Source organism: Callorhinchus milii, unplaced genomic scaffold (genome assembly GCF_018977255.1).
Source record: "Callorhinchus milii isolate IMCB2004 unplaced genomic scaffold, IMCB_Cmil_1.0 Scaffold17, whole genome shotgun sequence".
Classification (NCBI taxonomy): domain Eukaryota; kingdom Metazoa; phylum Chordata; class Chondrichthyes; order Chimaeriformes; family Callorhinchidae; genus Callorhinchus; species Callorhinchus milii.
In genome coordinates, this window is record NW_024704758.1 from 1,807,940 (window position 1) to 1,823,343 (window position 15,404).

The following is a 15,404-nucleotide window of genomic DNA, read 5'->3' on the forward strand; positions in this document are numbered from 1 at the left end:
CTCAGCGAGTCCATTCTGCCAGTGTTAACAAGGTCGTGCTTTCAGGGCTGGTCTCCCAGCAAAGATGCAGAGCTGCACGAGGGAGCCCAGTCTCTCAGCTGCACGAGGGAGCCCAGCCTCTCAGCTGCACGAGGGAGCCCAGCCTCTCAGCTGCACGAGGGAGCCCAGCCTCTCAGCTGCACGAGGGAGCCCAGCCTCTCAGCTGCACGAGGGAGCCCAGCCTCTCAGCTGCGCGAGGGAGCCCAGCCTCTCAGCTGCGCGAGGGAGCCCAGCCTCTCAACTGCACGAGGGAGCCCAGCCTCTCAACTGCGCGAGGGAGCCAGTCACTTTTCCATAGGAAAGCTGCACAATGGCCCCCTCTCATTATCATCAGTCCTGCTTGCTCGTTGCTTGGGGGCAGCATTCCTTTGGCTAATAATAATACTTGCATTTGCTGTTGCGTCTTATCACGTCGGAAGGAAGTCTTGAAGTGCTTCACATGATTTACTGCGAGATGGAGTGACTGCGCATTTGTAGGCAATCACAGCAGCACAATTGCGCACATCAGTGTCCCACAAACAGCCGAAACGAGCGACCAATTTTATTTGGGGGATTGTTGGCCAAGGACATCGGGAGAGAGAGAGAGAGAGAGAGAGAGACTTCTTTCTCTTCACGAATTGCACCATGGGATCTTTCATATACACCCAAAAGGACAGACAGGACCTCGGTTTAACGTCTCATCCGAAGGACGGCACCTCCAACTTAGACCATGTGACTTGGGATTTGAACCCACAACCTTATAATAATCCTTGCATTTGATATAGCGCCTTATCACGTCCTCAAGACGTCTCAAAGCGCTTCACAGGACATACTGACTGTATATTTTGGGGGTTAAACGTGAAAGCCAATTGCCCACAGCAGCGTCCCCACAAACAGTCATGGATCGAGCGACCGCATTTTTTTGGGCTCAGAATCGAGAGTGATCCCACTGAGCAAAGCTGACACATCTATGTACTTCCAATCTCTGTTAACAAGGTCCTTAATGGTATTCCATTAAGAAATGCCACAAATTAGACCCCGGTGTACTCTATCATGGGGACGCAACACACTTAAGTGTGGTTAATAGCTCAGGTTTTCTGTTGAGCTGCCTCCTCTGCTTGTTGCTGCCACCCAATGGCGGCTGGTGTTATCGTGTGGACTATTTGTGGAGGGAGGTCAAGGTATCCAAGCCTGGATCGATGGTTGATGTTTTCTCTTCTCAATCCTTAGATGAATCGTCTCTCAAGATGAACCGGGTGGATCACATCCCGCAGACGCTGGCCAGCCACTCGGGAGGTCGCCTGATGCTACAGAGGGAGCTGCACGCAGCAGACATGCTCAAACCAGACCCCAGGGACACTTTCTTCCTCAGTGAGTTTTTCCTCGGCGCAGTGAGAATGAAAGAACTCGCCATTTTTTTCTTTTCACACGGTCGTATCATCTTGAAACTTCTGCAGGTGTCAGCGTGGCTCAGCTCACACAGGAACATGAGTAGGCCATTCAGTCCCTCGAGCCTGTTCCGTCATTCTGTTCGATCGTGACTGATCTACGTCAACTTCATTCACCCACCTTTGCTCCATGTCCCTTGATCCCTGACCTAACAAACATCTATCCACCTCAGTCTCAAAAAAATTGAATGGATCCAACATCCACAGCCGTTTGTGGGGAGAGAGAGTTCCAGATTCCCACTACACTTTGTGTGAAAGAAGGTGCTCTTGTTTCTGAGTCAAAGGGATATGGGTTCCGCACATCGGGGACTTGAGCTCACACAGTCCACTAATGCAGGGCCGGAGGAGTGTCAGAGGTCATTGTCAGAGGTGCCATCCTTCGCATGAGATGTTAAACCGAGGTCCCGTCTGTGCCTGTTCATGTGAGTGTTAACAATTCTGTGGCGCTCCTCAATAAGAGAAGGGAGTTTCTCTCTCCTGCCCAATAATACCCCCCCCCCCGGATAAAATTGATCGCTCACTTCATGGCTGTTTGTGCAACGTTGGGTGTGCGCATATCATCTGCGGCATTTCGCCCACAAAATGCACGGTCGCGACACTTTACAGTAAATCGTGTAAAGCGCTTTGAGACGCGTGGGAGAAAGTGTGCGTTAAATGTAAGAATGAGCGAAAGAACGTGCGGGTTGGACAGAAAGTGTGTCCACGAGAGAAGGAAACTAGGTGAGAGAGAAAGTATGTGTGAAGGGAAGAGAGAAAGTGAGTGAGAATATCTGTTCTGGTTCGCTGTAGCTTTCATTCTCACTGAAAGGTTTGACATTCCTCCCAGGGTAGGGACAGGGGATTGCGGAGGGGAAGGGTGGAAAATCTCACCATCTGATGAATTATGTCATCGGTTTATGTCACCTGGCGCTCTGACCCCTTCTAAAATCCAGCAGCATAGCATAAACCTGTCAGCTGTCAAAATCCTGGCAAGTTACCTGGGATACCTAATGAGATCTGACAGACCCAGACAAACTGCTGGAGATTATGGTAATTAAACTGCTGGCAAGGCAACATTTGTTTTATGTTGTGCATAATATTCCTCTCCACACAAATCATGAATGGACCCTAATAGGATTACATGACCCGCCGAGTCGTGGGTGGGTGTAGGCATGTTGAATTGAACTAGGTTTTCAATTGCGCTCACATACGTCAGCGCAGAACAGAAAGTCTTCTGCTATCCACCCTTTTTGGGGGGGGGGTGGCCAGCCGGGTGTCTGACGCATTCTGAAACCCGTCACCGTGCTTAAGAGTTGCCAAACCAAACTGAGAATTCCATGCATCCCACCATGGTAATTCCAGAGATAGATTGTTGGATTGGAATTCGCTTTCTCTCTCTCTCTCTCTCCCTGGAGTGACACATCCTGTTTACTTAATTCTGGAACGTATTAGGCATAGGTTGGCAGGAACCGAAGCTTGGAGACTCCAGCGGGCGTTGGGGTAACTGCTGGAGTCTAACCGCATAGCTTGCCATTGAGAGCTGTGCCTGGCAAGCTTTCCCGCTGCTTGTCCAGCACCCTACCCGTTAGGACTTTGGCTGCAGAGTTAACAGAAGCTGAGTGGGATGACTCCCCTGCCTCCAGTGACTGGTCTGACCTTCCAAGTCCTGCCGATGAGCCAGGCTGGTCTGTGCTGTCATCAGCCGTGAGTGCCCTGGAATACTCTGGACCCGCCTGGCTCAGGAACTGGACTAGAGACCACCACAGAAGTGCTGTGTAATGAGACCAATGCTCCTCTCCACGGACACATGTGATGATCTCATAAGGATCAGGTGTGTTAGGTCACAGCCTGACTCACTCTGTAATGTGCCGTGCGCCAAAGCGCTTGGAATTTCATTTCGCTTTCTTTCTTCGCTCCTCTCCACCCCCCCCCACCTCACACTCCCCTTCCCCCTCCCTCCACAGCTCCTGCGATCGCCCCCTCCCGGATTGCTAACCTTCTCCCCCCGTGCTCGTACCTGCCAACCTACGTGGTGAAGGATTTTCCCATCGCCCGCTACCAGGGGCTGCAGTTTGTAAGTTTCCAATCTTCATTCTCACGCAAGGAACCATTTCCATTGTCCTCAATACCTGGTTGGGGTGAGGTGGGGAGTGGGGTGGGGAGTGGGGTGGGGAGAGGGTAGTGAGGGGGCAGTGAGGCGGAGGAGCACTGCATTCTCAAAGGTACCGTTGACAGTGACACAGTCTAAGCTGATGTGTTGCAATGTTGGAGATGCCATCCTTACGGGTGAGTCATTAAACCAAACCTCTGCCTGTTCAGGTGGATGTTGAAGATCTCACGGGGAGAATGTAATAATTAAATAGTTGTCTCCAATCGGTGCAGAGTGTTCATTGCTACTGAGGAGGTCATTTACATCCTGCATCGGAATTATCTCTCCCCACCCTCCCCGCACTTGCTCCCTGTCCCACACCCCCCCCTTGGGGCGGTGTGCTGTTAAAGGTTAATGAAACCAAATTGTTCCTCTTAATTAATGTCACCTTCGCAAAACTGCGACATTGCTAAGCGAGGAGTCAGAGAGTTCTTCAGTATGAAGACTAACAATTGCTACTGCTCTTCATCTGACTCTCGGCGCCCGCCCACCGAACGCACAGTCACTACGCTTCACAGTGTGACCTAAAGCAGACGTGAGGCGAAGGGATTGAGGGTCAGGGAGTTCCAGAGGGTCAGGGACACACAGTGGCTGAAAGCACATCAGCTCAAGTCGTAGGTCTTTTGAGACGTTTCAAAGACGTGATAAGGTGCCATATCAAATGCAAGGATTATTAAGTCTGTGCCTTCAGAAAAGGAAGGGAGACAAATATAGTCTGGGGTAGGGGCATATAAATGCAAGTTGTTGTTGTTCTATTGTTGAATGACCTCTTCTGGTTGGTGTCCGCCTGTAGGTCTATCTCTCCTTTGTTTATCCCAACGACTTCACCCGCCTCACTCACATGGAGACAGAGAACAAATGCTTTTACCGGGAGAGTCCCATGTATTTGGAAAGGTAAGAGGCCGGAATTCAGGGGTGAGTGGCGGGCGGTTGTTGTGGGGGGGTTGGGCGGGGAGTGGGGGAGACGGGGAACATAAAGGAAGGAAGGGGAAGGGAGGGGAGGAAGGAGAGAAAAATTGAGAAAGAAAGCGAGAGAGAGAAAGAGAGAGCATCAAAAGATTTTGAAATCGCAGCCATGTGTTTGGGGAGACTGTGAACAGGCAGCTTGGGACGTCTTCCTGACGGGAAAGATGCTATATATAAAAGCAGTATGTTGTTGTAGACATCTTGCGCAGTGAGGCAAGGATCGCGAGACACATCCCATTATGGGTGATGGGGTGGAGGAGGGGGTGGGGGGGCTGGGGGAGAGGAGAGGTGGGGGGGAAGGGGGAGAGGAGGGGTTTCAGAGGTTCTCGGTAAAGTTCGACCTCTCTACTCCCTAACAGGTTCGGATTCTACAAGTACATGAAGATGGACGAGGAGGAGAACCGGCCATTCTGGTTTGATAACCCAGAGGGTGAGATAATGTCTGACGTTCCTATCGTTCAGCTTCACCACTCTCTGATGACTCACAGTCAATGTTTTACCTGCTTCTCCCCACCCCCCCCATCACCGATTGCTGTACTCAGCGCTCTGAGACTCAACCGAACCCCCCCACTGACCGGCGCTATATAACTCTAAATGCATGTTGTTGTTTTGTTGTTGTTTCTGATTTAATGTTAGTGTCAGCATTCCAAGCCAAAGAGAAATAAAATATACCCGTCCTTCGGATGATGACACGTTAAATTGGTCACTCGTTTCATGGCTGTTTGTGGGACACCGCTGCCGTGATTGCCTACAAATGCGCAGTCACTCCATTTCACAGTAAATCCTGTGAAGCACTTCAGGACGTCCATCCGACGTGGTAAGGCGCAACATCAAATGCAAGGATTATTACTATTACCCAAAGGAATGCTGCCCCCAAGCAACGAGCAAACAGGACCGATGATTATGGGAGGGGGCCGTTGTGCAGCTCACTCCGCGGCTGTTTGTGGGACACCGCTGTGCCCAAACTGGCTGCTGCATTTCTCCCACAAAATACAGTCACTGCACTGTGAGGCACTTTGAGACGTCTGAATGTCCCTGTATCAAATGCAAGGATTATTATTACTACTATTATTATTAGGCGAGTTTTGGTTAAGACTGTCCCTCACTCCCCCTTGACCCCTCAACCCCCTCATCCACCCGTATCTCCATTTCATATTCCCTTGGACCTCCTTCAAGACCCTCCTCTTCGACCGCGCCTTCGGCCACCCTCTTACTCCACCGTCCCTGCCCTCCACCCCCTCCTGATCCCAACCCCCAGCTCGGGTGCAAATCATTGACTGTTCCCCTTGGGACGTCCTCCCGACGTGAAAGACCGTTGTACGAATGTAATTTGTTGTTGTTGTTGTTGTTGTTCCCCCACGCTGGGCAGATTTCCCCGAAGAGGCCGAAGGTATTGACATGGACCCAGTGACGGGCCGTGACCGCGGTCATTTGCCGAGGAGGAAGGCCATCAGTGCCGGTCAGCGTGCGAACAACAACCAGGCCCTGGGGCCTCCGGTCACTAGGAGGAAGGTCCCGCCACCACGGCCGGCCAAGGAGGACAGATATACCGAGGACCCCCCCGGTGGGAAGAGGAAGGTGACGGCGGAGGGGCTGCAGCGTAAGGCCTCCAGTCCGGTCGCTCCGGGCAGCTCCCCAACAGTGGGGGGGTTCGGTGAGGCCGAGGGCAGGCGTGGACGCTCGCTGGCTTGGGCCAAGCTCAGACCCGGGGAGCTGAGCAGGAGGCCAGGCCGGGCTGGGAGGAGCCTGCAGCCCCGGCTCTCTGTCCCGGTCGTGCCCGGCAAAGCCAAGAGCCTCCTGAGCAAAGCCGCTCATCGTCGGGCAGCCGGGCCTAAGAGGCCGGCGGGTGGAAAAGAGGTACGTGACCCCACCACCAGGCCTCCCGAGCGGATGAGGGCCAGGGTGAGAACCAGGGTGAGGGAGAGGTTGCTCTCCCCCGGCGTGCACCCGGACAAGCGGACTAGGCCGAGCACGAGGAGGATGGAGGAGAAGAAGAGACCGGGCCTAGGTCACAAGGCCCCCCCGCTCGGCAGTGAAACCTTGGAGGCTGAGGAGGGCAGGAGGAGGCGGCAGGACAAGCACCGGGGCCCCGGGGCAGGGAGAGAGGCCAAGCTGGAAGGCTCTGAACAGGAGGGTCGAGCAGCCTAGCAGGGACAGAGCCTCAGTGAGCCCACGAGGGAGCAAGCCCACGCGGGGCTCTGAGCGGTACAGCCTGGCCTACTGGAAAGCCGGAGAGCCCGGGAGGCCCGTCGAGCCCACAGGGGGGGAGGAGGAGGAGGAGGGGGTCCCAGACTACAGCTACGAGGACACCGAGCCCCGGCCCCCATGGGCTGAGGAGGCCGTGAATTGGCAGCGGACCTTCAGCGTGGGCTCCGTGGACTTCGAGTTGCTGCGCTCGGACTGGAACGACCTGCGCTGCAACGTGTCGGGGAACCTGCAGCTGGCGGAGAGCGAGGTGGTGGAGGTGCTGGCGCAGTACATGGAGAGGCTGAATGCCAGGAGCGGAGGGTGGGTAGCTTACAGCCGGGGCGGGCACCGAGAACACACACACACATATAGAGACACAAATCACCACTGATTTGTGCTGATATAGCATCCCTCACGCAGGGTAGGGTCCCGTAGACACAAACACGGGTATGCACACACACGTCATACAAACACACGTGTACATGCGCACACTCCCACCTGATTGTCCACATAGACACACCTCATATGTAATGCGTGCACACATACGCATACGTGTGCGCACACGCATTGCCTGCGCCAAACGTCGCACGTAACACCTTTCACGTCAGGAGGAACGTCACCAGGTGCTTCCCACAAACAATTTGCTGCACGTAAATCCGTCCCGGATTTCACCCACACAAAAACAACAAGTCACTGCACTTCACAGTATACTGCGAAGCGCTTTGAGACGTCCTTATGATGTGAACAGCGCTGTATCGGTTATTACCCGGGGGCGCGGGGAGGAGAGCGCAATGGCGTTGACCGAAGGCACTAGTCTTTTTTTTCCCCCTCTTGATAGGATGTACACACTCCTACGGATCATTAACATGGAGAAGCGCAGAGACTCTGCTCGGGGTAACAGGTACCTGATCGAGGTGGAGCTGATGGAGAGGGGGCAGCGGGTGGTGAGGGTCTCACAGTACATCTACCTGTTGCTGCACAGAACAAAGCAGGACGAGGGCATCGAGGCCAACCAGGGGACCCCGGAGTTTGAAGTGAAGGAGCCCAGTGCACCCAGCGTCCCGTACAGCAAACCCGTCCTCTGCCAGCCCATCGGGCTCCAATGGAGAGATGACGTCATGGTCCACTTTGTGGTTCCAGGTAAGGCCAAGCTCTGTTAATGGAGGAGAGAGAGAGAGAGAGAGAGGAACCATTTGATCTGTTTCAATCAGAGCTGAATTAAGGTCCATAACCATTGGGTACGTCCTCCCAACATGAAAGGCGCCATATAAATGTGATTTTGTACTGTATTGCATTGCACAAAGCAAAATCGCCTACAAACACACAATCACTACACTTTACAGTATATCTTGTGAAGCGTGGCGTCCCGTAGCGAAGTGGTTAGCGCGCTCGCCTCGCAAACGGGTGGAACCAGGCAGGGTTAAACCTTGGGCAAATTTCCTTCCTCCACACACCACTGTTTACACAGCAGTAAGTGGGAACCCGGTTGTTAGTCGATTGGTGGATCGCTTTCCGGAGGTAATAACCCTTCAAAGAAAAAAAAAAAATTTGTTCAGTCAATTCACGGCTGTTTGCTGGACACTGCTGTGCACAATTCTCTGCCACGTATAGTATATACAGTGCATCTTGTGAAGCACTTTAAGACGTCTCAACAACATGAAAAGGCGCTACATCAAATGCAAGGATTATTATTATTGTTGTTGGTGTGTGGTTAGGGACTGGTAAGGCTGGGAAAGCAAGCCCAAGCCCCAGAGCTCCTCACATACGCAAATGCAATGTAGCGTTGTGTCTCTGAGCCCCTGACAGATGGCTCGTGGGCGAGTCCAGGCGGTGTGTTAACACGTCGTTAAATATCTGTCGCTGAGTGGCCAGTGTTACTGTGTGAAGCGACAGAGAAAAGACAGGCAGACGGAGCTCTCACTGAAACCTGCTTGAACGCCTTTATAGTTGACATCTAGGGCTTTCTCTCACACACACCACCACCACCCCCCCCCCCCCACCCCCCCAACCCCAATCACGATTGCCACACACGTGTGGCGATGGCAGTACAACCGGCGCAGAGCGTGTTCCCAGCAGCTTCCGCCACACGCGACTGATCCTCGGAGTGACTTTACGGCTATTAGGTTTTATTTGTTTTCCCAGCTCTAATCTGTGGAGGAGGAGAGTTAAGCTGCTTTTCGTTTATAATTAGTTTAAAACAATCTATTTGCTCTCGGGCTTCCAGCGCACTCACACACACACACACACACACACGCACCCACACACACACACACGAGGGAGGGTGTCTCAGTTCAATCAAGACAATCCAACGGTGTGGTGGGGGGGGAAGGAAAAAACAACAATAACAATGCTTGCATTTGATATAGCGCCTTATCACATCTTCGAGACGTCTCAAAGCGCTTCACGGAATATACTGTAAAATGCAGAGACTTTACACTTTGTGGACGAAACACAAACAGTCACGGACTGAGCAACCAATTGAAATTCCATTTTTTTTTGGAGCGATTATTATTTCGATCATTATTATGATTAATGTGTTCCACTGCTTTGTATACTGCGAACAAGTAATAATATTAATAATAATAATCCTTGCATGTGATGTAATGCCTTATCATGTCAGAAGGACGTCCCAAAGCGCTTTCCAGGATTTATTGTGAAGTGGAGTGACTTTGCGGGTGAAACGCAGCAGCCAATTTGCACAGTGTCCCACAAACAACCATGGAGCGAGCGACCAAATTTATTTGGGGGATTGTTGGCCAGGACACTGGGAGAGAGAGAGAGATAAACTCCCTTCTCCTTTCGAGTAAGGCCACAGAAACTTTAACGTCCACCTGAACAGGCAGATGTGGTACTCGGTTTAGCGTCTCATCCGAAGCATGGCACCTCTGACAATGCAACACCCACCCCCAGCACTGCAATGGAGTGTCATCTTAGACTGTGTGATTCCAACTCCTGATGTGGGGCTTGAACCCACAACCTCCTGACTCAGAGGCAAGAGAGCTACCCACTACGCCAGGCTGACCCCTACATTTAAATCGGGGACTGGGGTGGGTGGGGGGGGGGGGGGCGGGGGCGATGGCGAGGTCACCACCGACGCTGTTGGAGAGGTAGATCTTAAAGAGGGATTCAGTGTGGTTCCCGCATGTGGTTATCTGTCAGTGTAATATCAGGCGAGAGAGAGTGAGTGTGACTCCCCTGTGTAACTGTAGTGAAGAACCAGGCACGGTGGGTGCAGCAGTTCATTACGGATATGGAGCACCTTTATAAAGCAACCAAGGACGAAAGCTTCAACATCATCATCATCGACTTCGAGAGCGGAGACATGGACGTGGAGCAGGCTTTGAAGGCGAGCAGTGTCCCTCGGTACGGTAAACACCGGTCAAACGTGGAGAGTTAAATGGGCAAGATTAACTATGGAGCAGAGCTACGCAGGGTCTGAAAGTTTCCCTGGCTCCACTCCATTGGTCTCTGTTAATCCGGGGAGTCATTGGGAGAAACGTTACAATCGGCCTCAGGATGGGGAAAAAATCGGCCACTGCTCCCGAGACCTGAAATTCCACCTCGTCTCAGCCTTAAGACCAACGTAACCAAATTTAAGCATTGCTTATGACCGTGATCTTGGGGCTGAGACTGGGTGGAACTTCGCGTGTGCTGTGTCGGGCCAGGTCAGGATTGATCGCACACATGATCACCTCAGGGAAGATATGTTGACCCTGGTATATTGGTCAGGGGGTGCAACGCAGGTTCACTAGAACGTCACCAAGCCTTAAAGGGTTAAGTTACGAGGAAAGGCTGCATTAACTTGGATTGTATTCCATTGAGTTTAGAAGGTTGAGGTGTGATTTGATTGAGGTGTTTAAGATAATAAAGGGATTTGATCGGGTAGATACAGAGAAGCTATTTGCTCTGGTGGGGGAAACCAAAACAAGGGGGAATAGTCTTAAAATTAGAACCAGGCAATTTAAGAGTGAAATTTTTTCACTCAAAAGGGGGTAGAAATCTGGAATTCTCTCCCCCAAAAAGCCGTGGATGCTGGATCCATCCACACCTGCAAGAGTGAGGTTGATAGATATTTTGGTAGGTCAGAGTATCAAGGGATATGGGGAAAAAGTGGGAATTGGAATTGACAGGATTAGTTGAGGTGCAGATCAGCCATGATCTAATCGAATGGCGGAACAGGCTGGAAGGGCTGAATGTCCCCATGTTTTTGTTACTCGAGCGGTTTGGATGACTTGCTGTATGTGGGCCACTTGCACCATGACAACTTGCCTTTCTGCGCTTTCTCTTCACAGTTACCAGTACCTGAAACGTTCGGGGAGCTTTGAGCGATCGGCCGGACTTCAGGCTGGAGCAGATCTGATAGAGGTGAGAGACAACCCCAGCACTGGGCTGACAAGACGTTACAATCGCTGAGATCTCACCCGCAATAAACCTTACTCCATCGACGTATCATTTTAGAGCGTCTAGAATTCAGCAATTTAAATTAAACCGAGGTCCCATCTGCCTGTTCAGGAGGACGTCAAAGATCCCACGGCCCTAATCGAAAAGAGGAGGGAGTTTCTCTCTCCCGGTGTCCTGGCCAACAATCCCCCCAAATAAAATTGGTCGCTCGTTCCATGGGACGCTACTATTTCATCCTCAAAATACACATTCAATTCGCTCTACAGTATATCCTGTGAAGAGCTTTGAGGTGTCTTAATGATGTGATGAGGCACTATAGTAAATTCAAGGATTATTATTATTATCAACAACAACAACAAGATTCCATTTATAAAGCGCCTTTCACGTCAGGAGGACGTCCCAAGGCGCTGCACAGTTGGGTCAGGATCCGAGCATTGGGGGGAAATGGTCAGGGTGAGGGGAGGGAAGGGAGGGAGCGAGGAGGAGGAAGAGAGTCGAGAGGGGAGCTGAAGGCTCGGTCAAAGAGAAAGGTCTTGAGACCGGCCTTGAAGGAGGAAAGGGAAGAAGCGGCGAAGGCACTGGGGGATGGAGTTCCAGAGCCTCGGGGCTGAGAGGCTGAAGGCCCGACCACCGATGGTAGAGCGGTTGGGGCGGGGGACGTGGAGCAGACTGGAGCCGGAGGAACGGAGGGTACGGGCAGGTAGGTAGGGGGGTAGTAGGTCGGAGAGGTAGGAGGGAGCAAGGCCGTGGATGGCCTTGTAGGTGAGGGTGAAGATCTTGAAATCAATCCTCTGGGGGATGGGGAGCCAGTGGAGGTGAGCGAGGGTGGGAGTGATGTGGTCCCGGAGTCTGGTGCGGGACAGTACACGAGCTGCAGAGTTCTGAATGACCTGCAGTGTGGAGGGAGGTGGCGGGAAGGCCGCGAGGAGAGAGTTCCCATAGTCCAGCCTTGAGGTGACAAAGGCGTGGACCAGGGTTTTAGCAGCGTGAGGGGTGAGGTAGTAACTCCTTGTAACTGTAACTCCTTGTCCTTGGAGCGCTCTGAGACGACCTCCTGACGTAAAAGGCGCTGTATCAAATGCAGAGATTATTTTTATATTAACAATGTGTTTTGAGATGTAGCGGCTGCGTTTAAAACCTGCAGCGCAAACCGCAGCCAGTGCTGACACGGCATTGTTTTCAGGTCTCTCCCAACAAACACAAACCCCACTATTTCTCTGTTTGGCCTCGGAAATGACAAACTACCAATAACTGGGAATATGATTATTTTTTTCAGAGTGCTTCTTCTTGCAAGAGGCAATCAATCAATTTCCACACCATTCAGACCTTAACAGCTAAGTGGTGCCTCTATCACTGTGCGTATCTCTGCCCGTCTGGCACCCTCCCCAACACCCCCTCCTCTGACTTTGGTAGTCATCAGTCACTACGACATGCTGTCAGGGTTTCTTACATAAATTTCCTTTCCATTAACGCCTTCTCTGACACGTCCGCGTTTCCCTTAATGTTAATGCTTCAAATATTTGAGGAAAAATAACATGAAAGGGAATGGGGAATGGGATTGCAGGAGAGTGGGGAGCGAGCTCCAGCACAGACCGATGGGGAGAGAGCAGGGAATGGGGTTAGAGGGGAGAGAGCTCCAGGGGGGTTAGCTAAACATATAATAATAATTGCATTTGATATAGCGCTTTATCACATCTTTGAGACAGCTTTATGGGCGAAATGTGGCAGCCAACTGAGTGACCAAATTATAATTATTTTTTAAAAAAAAAGTATTATTTCTTTCTTTTGTGATGGGATTATTACCCCCGAGAAAACAATCCACCGATCAACTAACAACCGGGTTCCTACTTACTGCAAAGTAAACAGAGGTGTGTGGAGTAAGGAAACTTGCCTAATATTTCACCCGCACGGGAATTGAACCCAGGTCCTCTTGCTTGTGAAGCGAGTGCTCTAACCACCGAGCTACAGGACTCCTCCTTTGCTGTAAGCTTCCCGTGATTCAGGCTGAATACTTCCCTGAACCGTTGTGTCTTTCGCGACAGGGAAATCTCACTCGTTGCTCGCATCGCCGACACGTTGTGAATCGTGTAGAGCTGGACGGAATTTCTACCTACAGCAACGTGGGGAGGGGAGAGAGGGAGGCTTGGGAGGGAGCGAGGGTGGGAGGGAGGGAGGGAGAGAGAGCGAGGGAAGGAACGTTGGCATGCTGTGAATTCACGCAGCACCGGGTGTCTTTTCAGGACAGTCACACCATCCTCTTCCTGTGTGACCTGCACATCCACTTCCCCATCAGCATCCTGGACAACATCAGGAAGCATTGTCTCGAGGGCAGGTTGGCGTACGCTCCCATTGTCATGCGGCTGGGCTGCGGCAGCTCTCCCAGCGAGCCTGACGGTCAGTGATCTCCCAGCAAACATGGCCAGCTCCAACCCCCCCCCCCCACCGGCCCCCCACCGACTCTCCCCTCCACCCACCTCCCCGATAAAATGCACAAACTCCCCCAACACACCCAACACCCTCTCCCCCACAAACACACCCAACCCCTCACACACAAACACACCCAACACCCCCCTCACACACAAACGCACCCAACACCCTCTCCCCCACAAACACACCCAACCCCTCACATACAAACACACCCAACCCTCCCCTCACACACAAACGCACCCAACACCCTCTCCCCCACAAACACACCCAACCCCCCCTCACATACAAACACACCCAACTCCGTCTCCCCCACAAACACACCCAAACCCCCCCCATACACAAACACACAGCAACCACCCCACACACAAACATACCCAACACCCCTCCCACACACACACAAACACATAGCAACACCCCCGCCGCGCACACAAACACACCCAACCCCCCCTCACATACAAACGCACCCAACACCCTCTCCCCCACAAACACACCCAAACCCCCCCCGATACATAAACACACAGCAACCACCCCACACACAAACATGCCCCGCACACAAACATACCCAACCCCCACACACACAAACATACCCAACACCCCTCCCACACACACACAAACACATAGCAAAACACACAGCAACACCCCCCGCCCGCGCACACAAACACACAGCAACACCCCTCACACAAACACATAGCAAAACACACAGCAACACCCCCGCGCCGCACACAAACACACAGCAACACCCCCCGCCCGCGCACACAAACACACAGTATTCCCCCACACACAAGCACACAGCAACACCCCCCCCCCCACATACACACACAAACGTACCCAATCCCCACCTACACACACAAACATAGCCCCCCGTTGCCCTGCCTGATGTCCGTCTCTCCTTCGGCCAGGATACTGGGAGGTAAACGGTTTCGGACTCTTCGGAATCTTCAAAAGTGATTTCGATAAGGTGGGAGGGATGAACACTGAGGAATTCCGGGATCGATGGGGCGGAGAAGACTGGGAGCTGCTGGACAGGTAATAGGGAAGGGGAGAGGGAGTCCGGGAGAGGGAAGGGGAATCACAGTAAAATACTTCCAACTGATTTCCTCCAGCGCTGGATTTTTTTCTCTCCCTTTGGAATGAAATGCTTCGGGTCACGGTTATCCGGGGATTTAATTCTGATCGTCATAGAAATCTGGGTATTAGCAGGAATGAAAATTCCTGAGGTTAAGAGGTAGGAGGGCGAACGAAGGCACGGTCGAAGAAGAGAGTCTTGAGCCGTGTCTTGAAGGAGGCAAGGGGGGAGGGGGGGGGGTCCAGGCGGAGGGAGTGTGGGATGGAGTGGGGGAAACGGCGAAGCCAGCGCGTTGAAGCTTAATTGCGACGGACGTCTCTGCTGCGCTTGGTTTCCAGGGTGCTGCAGAGCGGGCTGGAGGTCGAGCGTTTGCGGCTACGGAATTTCTACCATTACTACCACTCCAAGCGGGGGATGTGGGACTCCCAGACAACGGACACCACCAAGGGGGCCAGCGAGCGCTGAGGGCAGGCAGGCGGATTGGCCCTCCCTCCCTCCTCCGTCCGACTTAACCGTCAAAACCAGCTGGAGTGCAAAAGGCCAGATGCCAGCCTCCCTCCAACCGACCGATGGCCTGAGACTTGTGTGTGTTTGGGTGGGGGGGGGTGAGGGAAGTTTGGAGTCACGTCATGACTAATGGACGGCCCAGTTGAGCCATTGATTGCGGTCGTCGCCATATTGGTCTGTTGAGCCCTTAGCCCAGCAGCACCTTGGCTTCCCTCCCTCCCTCTCCCCCTCCCTCCCGCTGCCATCCCAGGCTCTT

At 52.6% G+C, this 15,404-nt stretch overlaps 1 protein-coding gene across 1 annotated transcript in view; it reads left to right on the forward strand.

Moving 5' to 3' along the window:
- Positions 1 to 15,177, forward strand: part of LOC103186017 (N-acetyl-beta-glucosaminyl-glycoprotein 4-beta-N-acetylgalactosaminyltransferase 1) — a 68,082-nt gene extending 52,905 nt beyond the window's left edge. Inside the window, 12 exon segments of the mRNA XM_007904810.2 lie at positions 1,249 to 1,389; positions 3,410 to 3,519; positions 4,388 to 4,488; positions 4,920 to 4,990; positions 5,930 to 6,688; positions 6,690 to 7,068; positions 7,586 to 7,887; positions 9,957 to 10,110; positions 11,040 to 11,112; positions 13,389 to 13,542; positions 14,475 to 14,601; positions 14,980 to 15,177. Of these exon segments, the coding sequence (XP_007903001.2) occupies positions 1,249 to 1,389; positions 3,410 to 3,519; positions 4,388 to 4,488; positions 4,920 to 4,990; positions 5,930 to 6,688; positions 6,690 to 7,068; positions 7,586 to 7,887; positions 9,957 to 10,110; positions 11,040 to 11,112; positions 13,389 to 13,542; positions 14,475 to 14,601; positions 14,980 to 15,106 (2,498 nt within the window). The 3' untranslated portion in view covers positions 15,107 to 15,177.
- Positions 15,178 to 15,404: the final 227 nt, after the last annotated feature.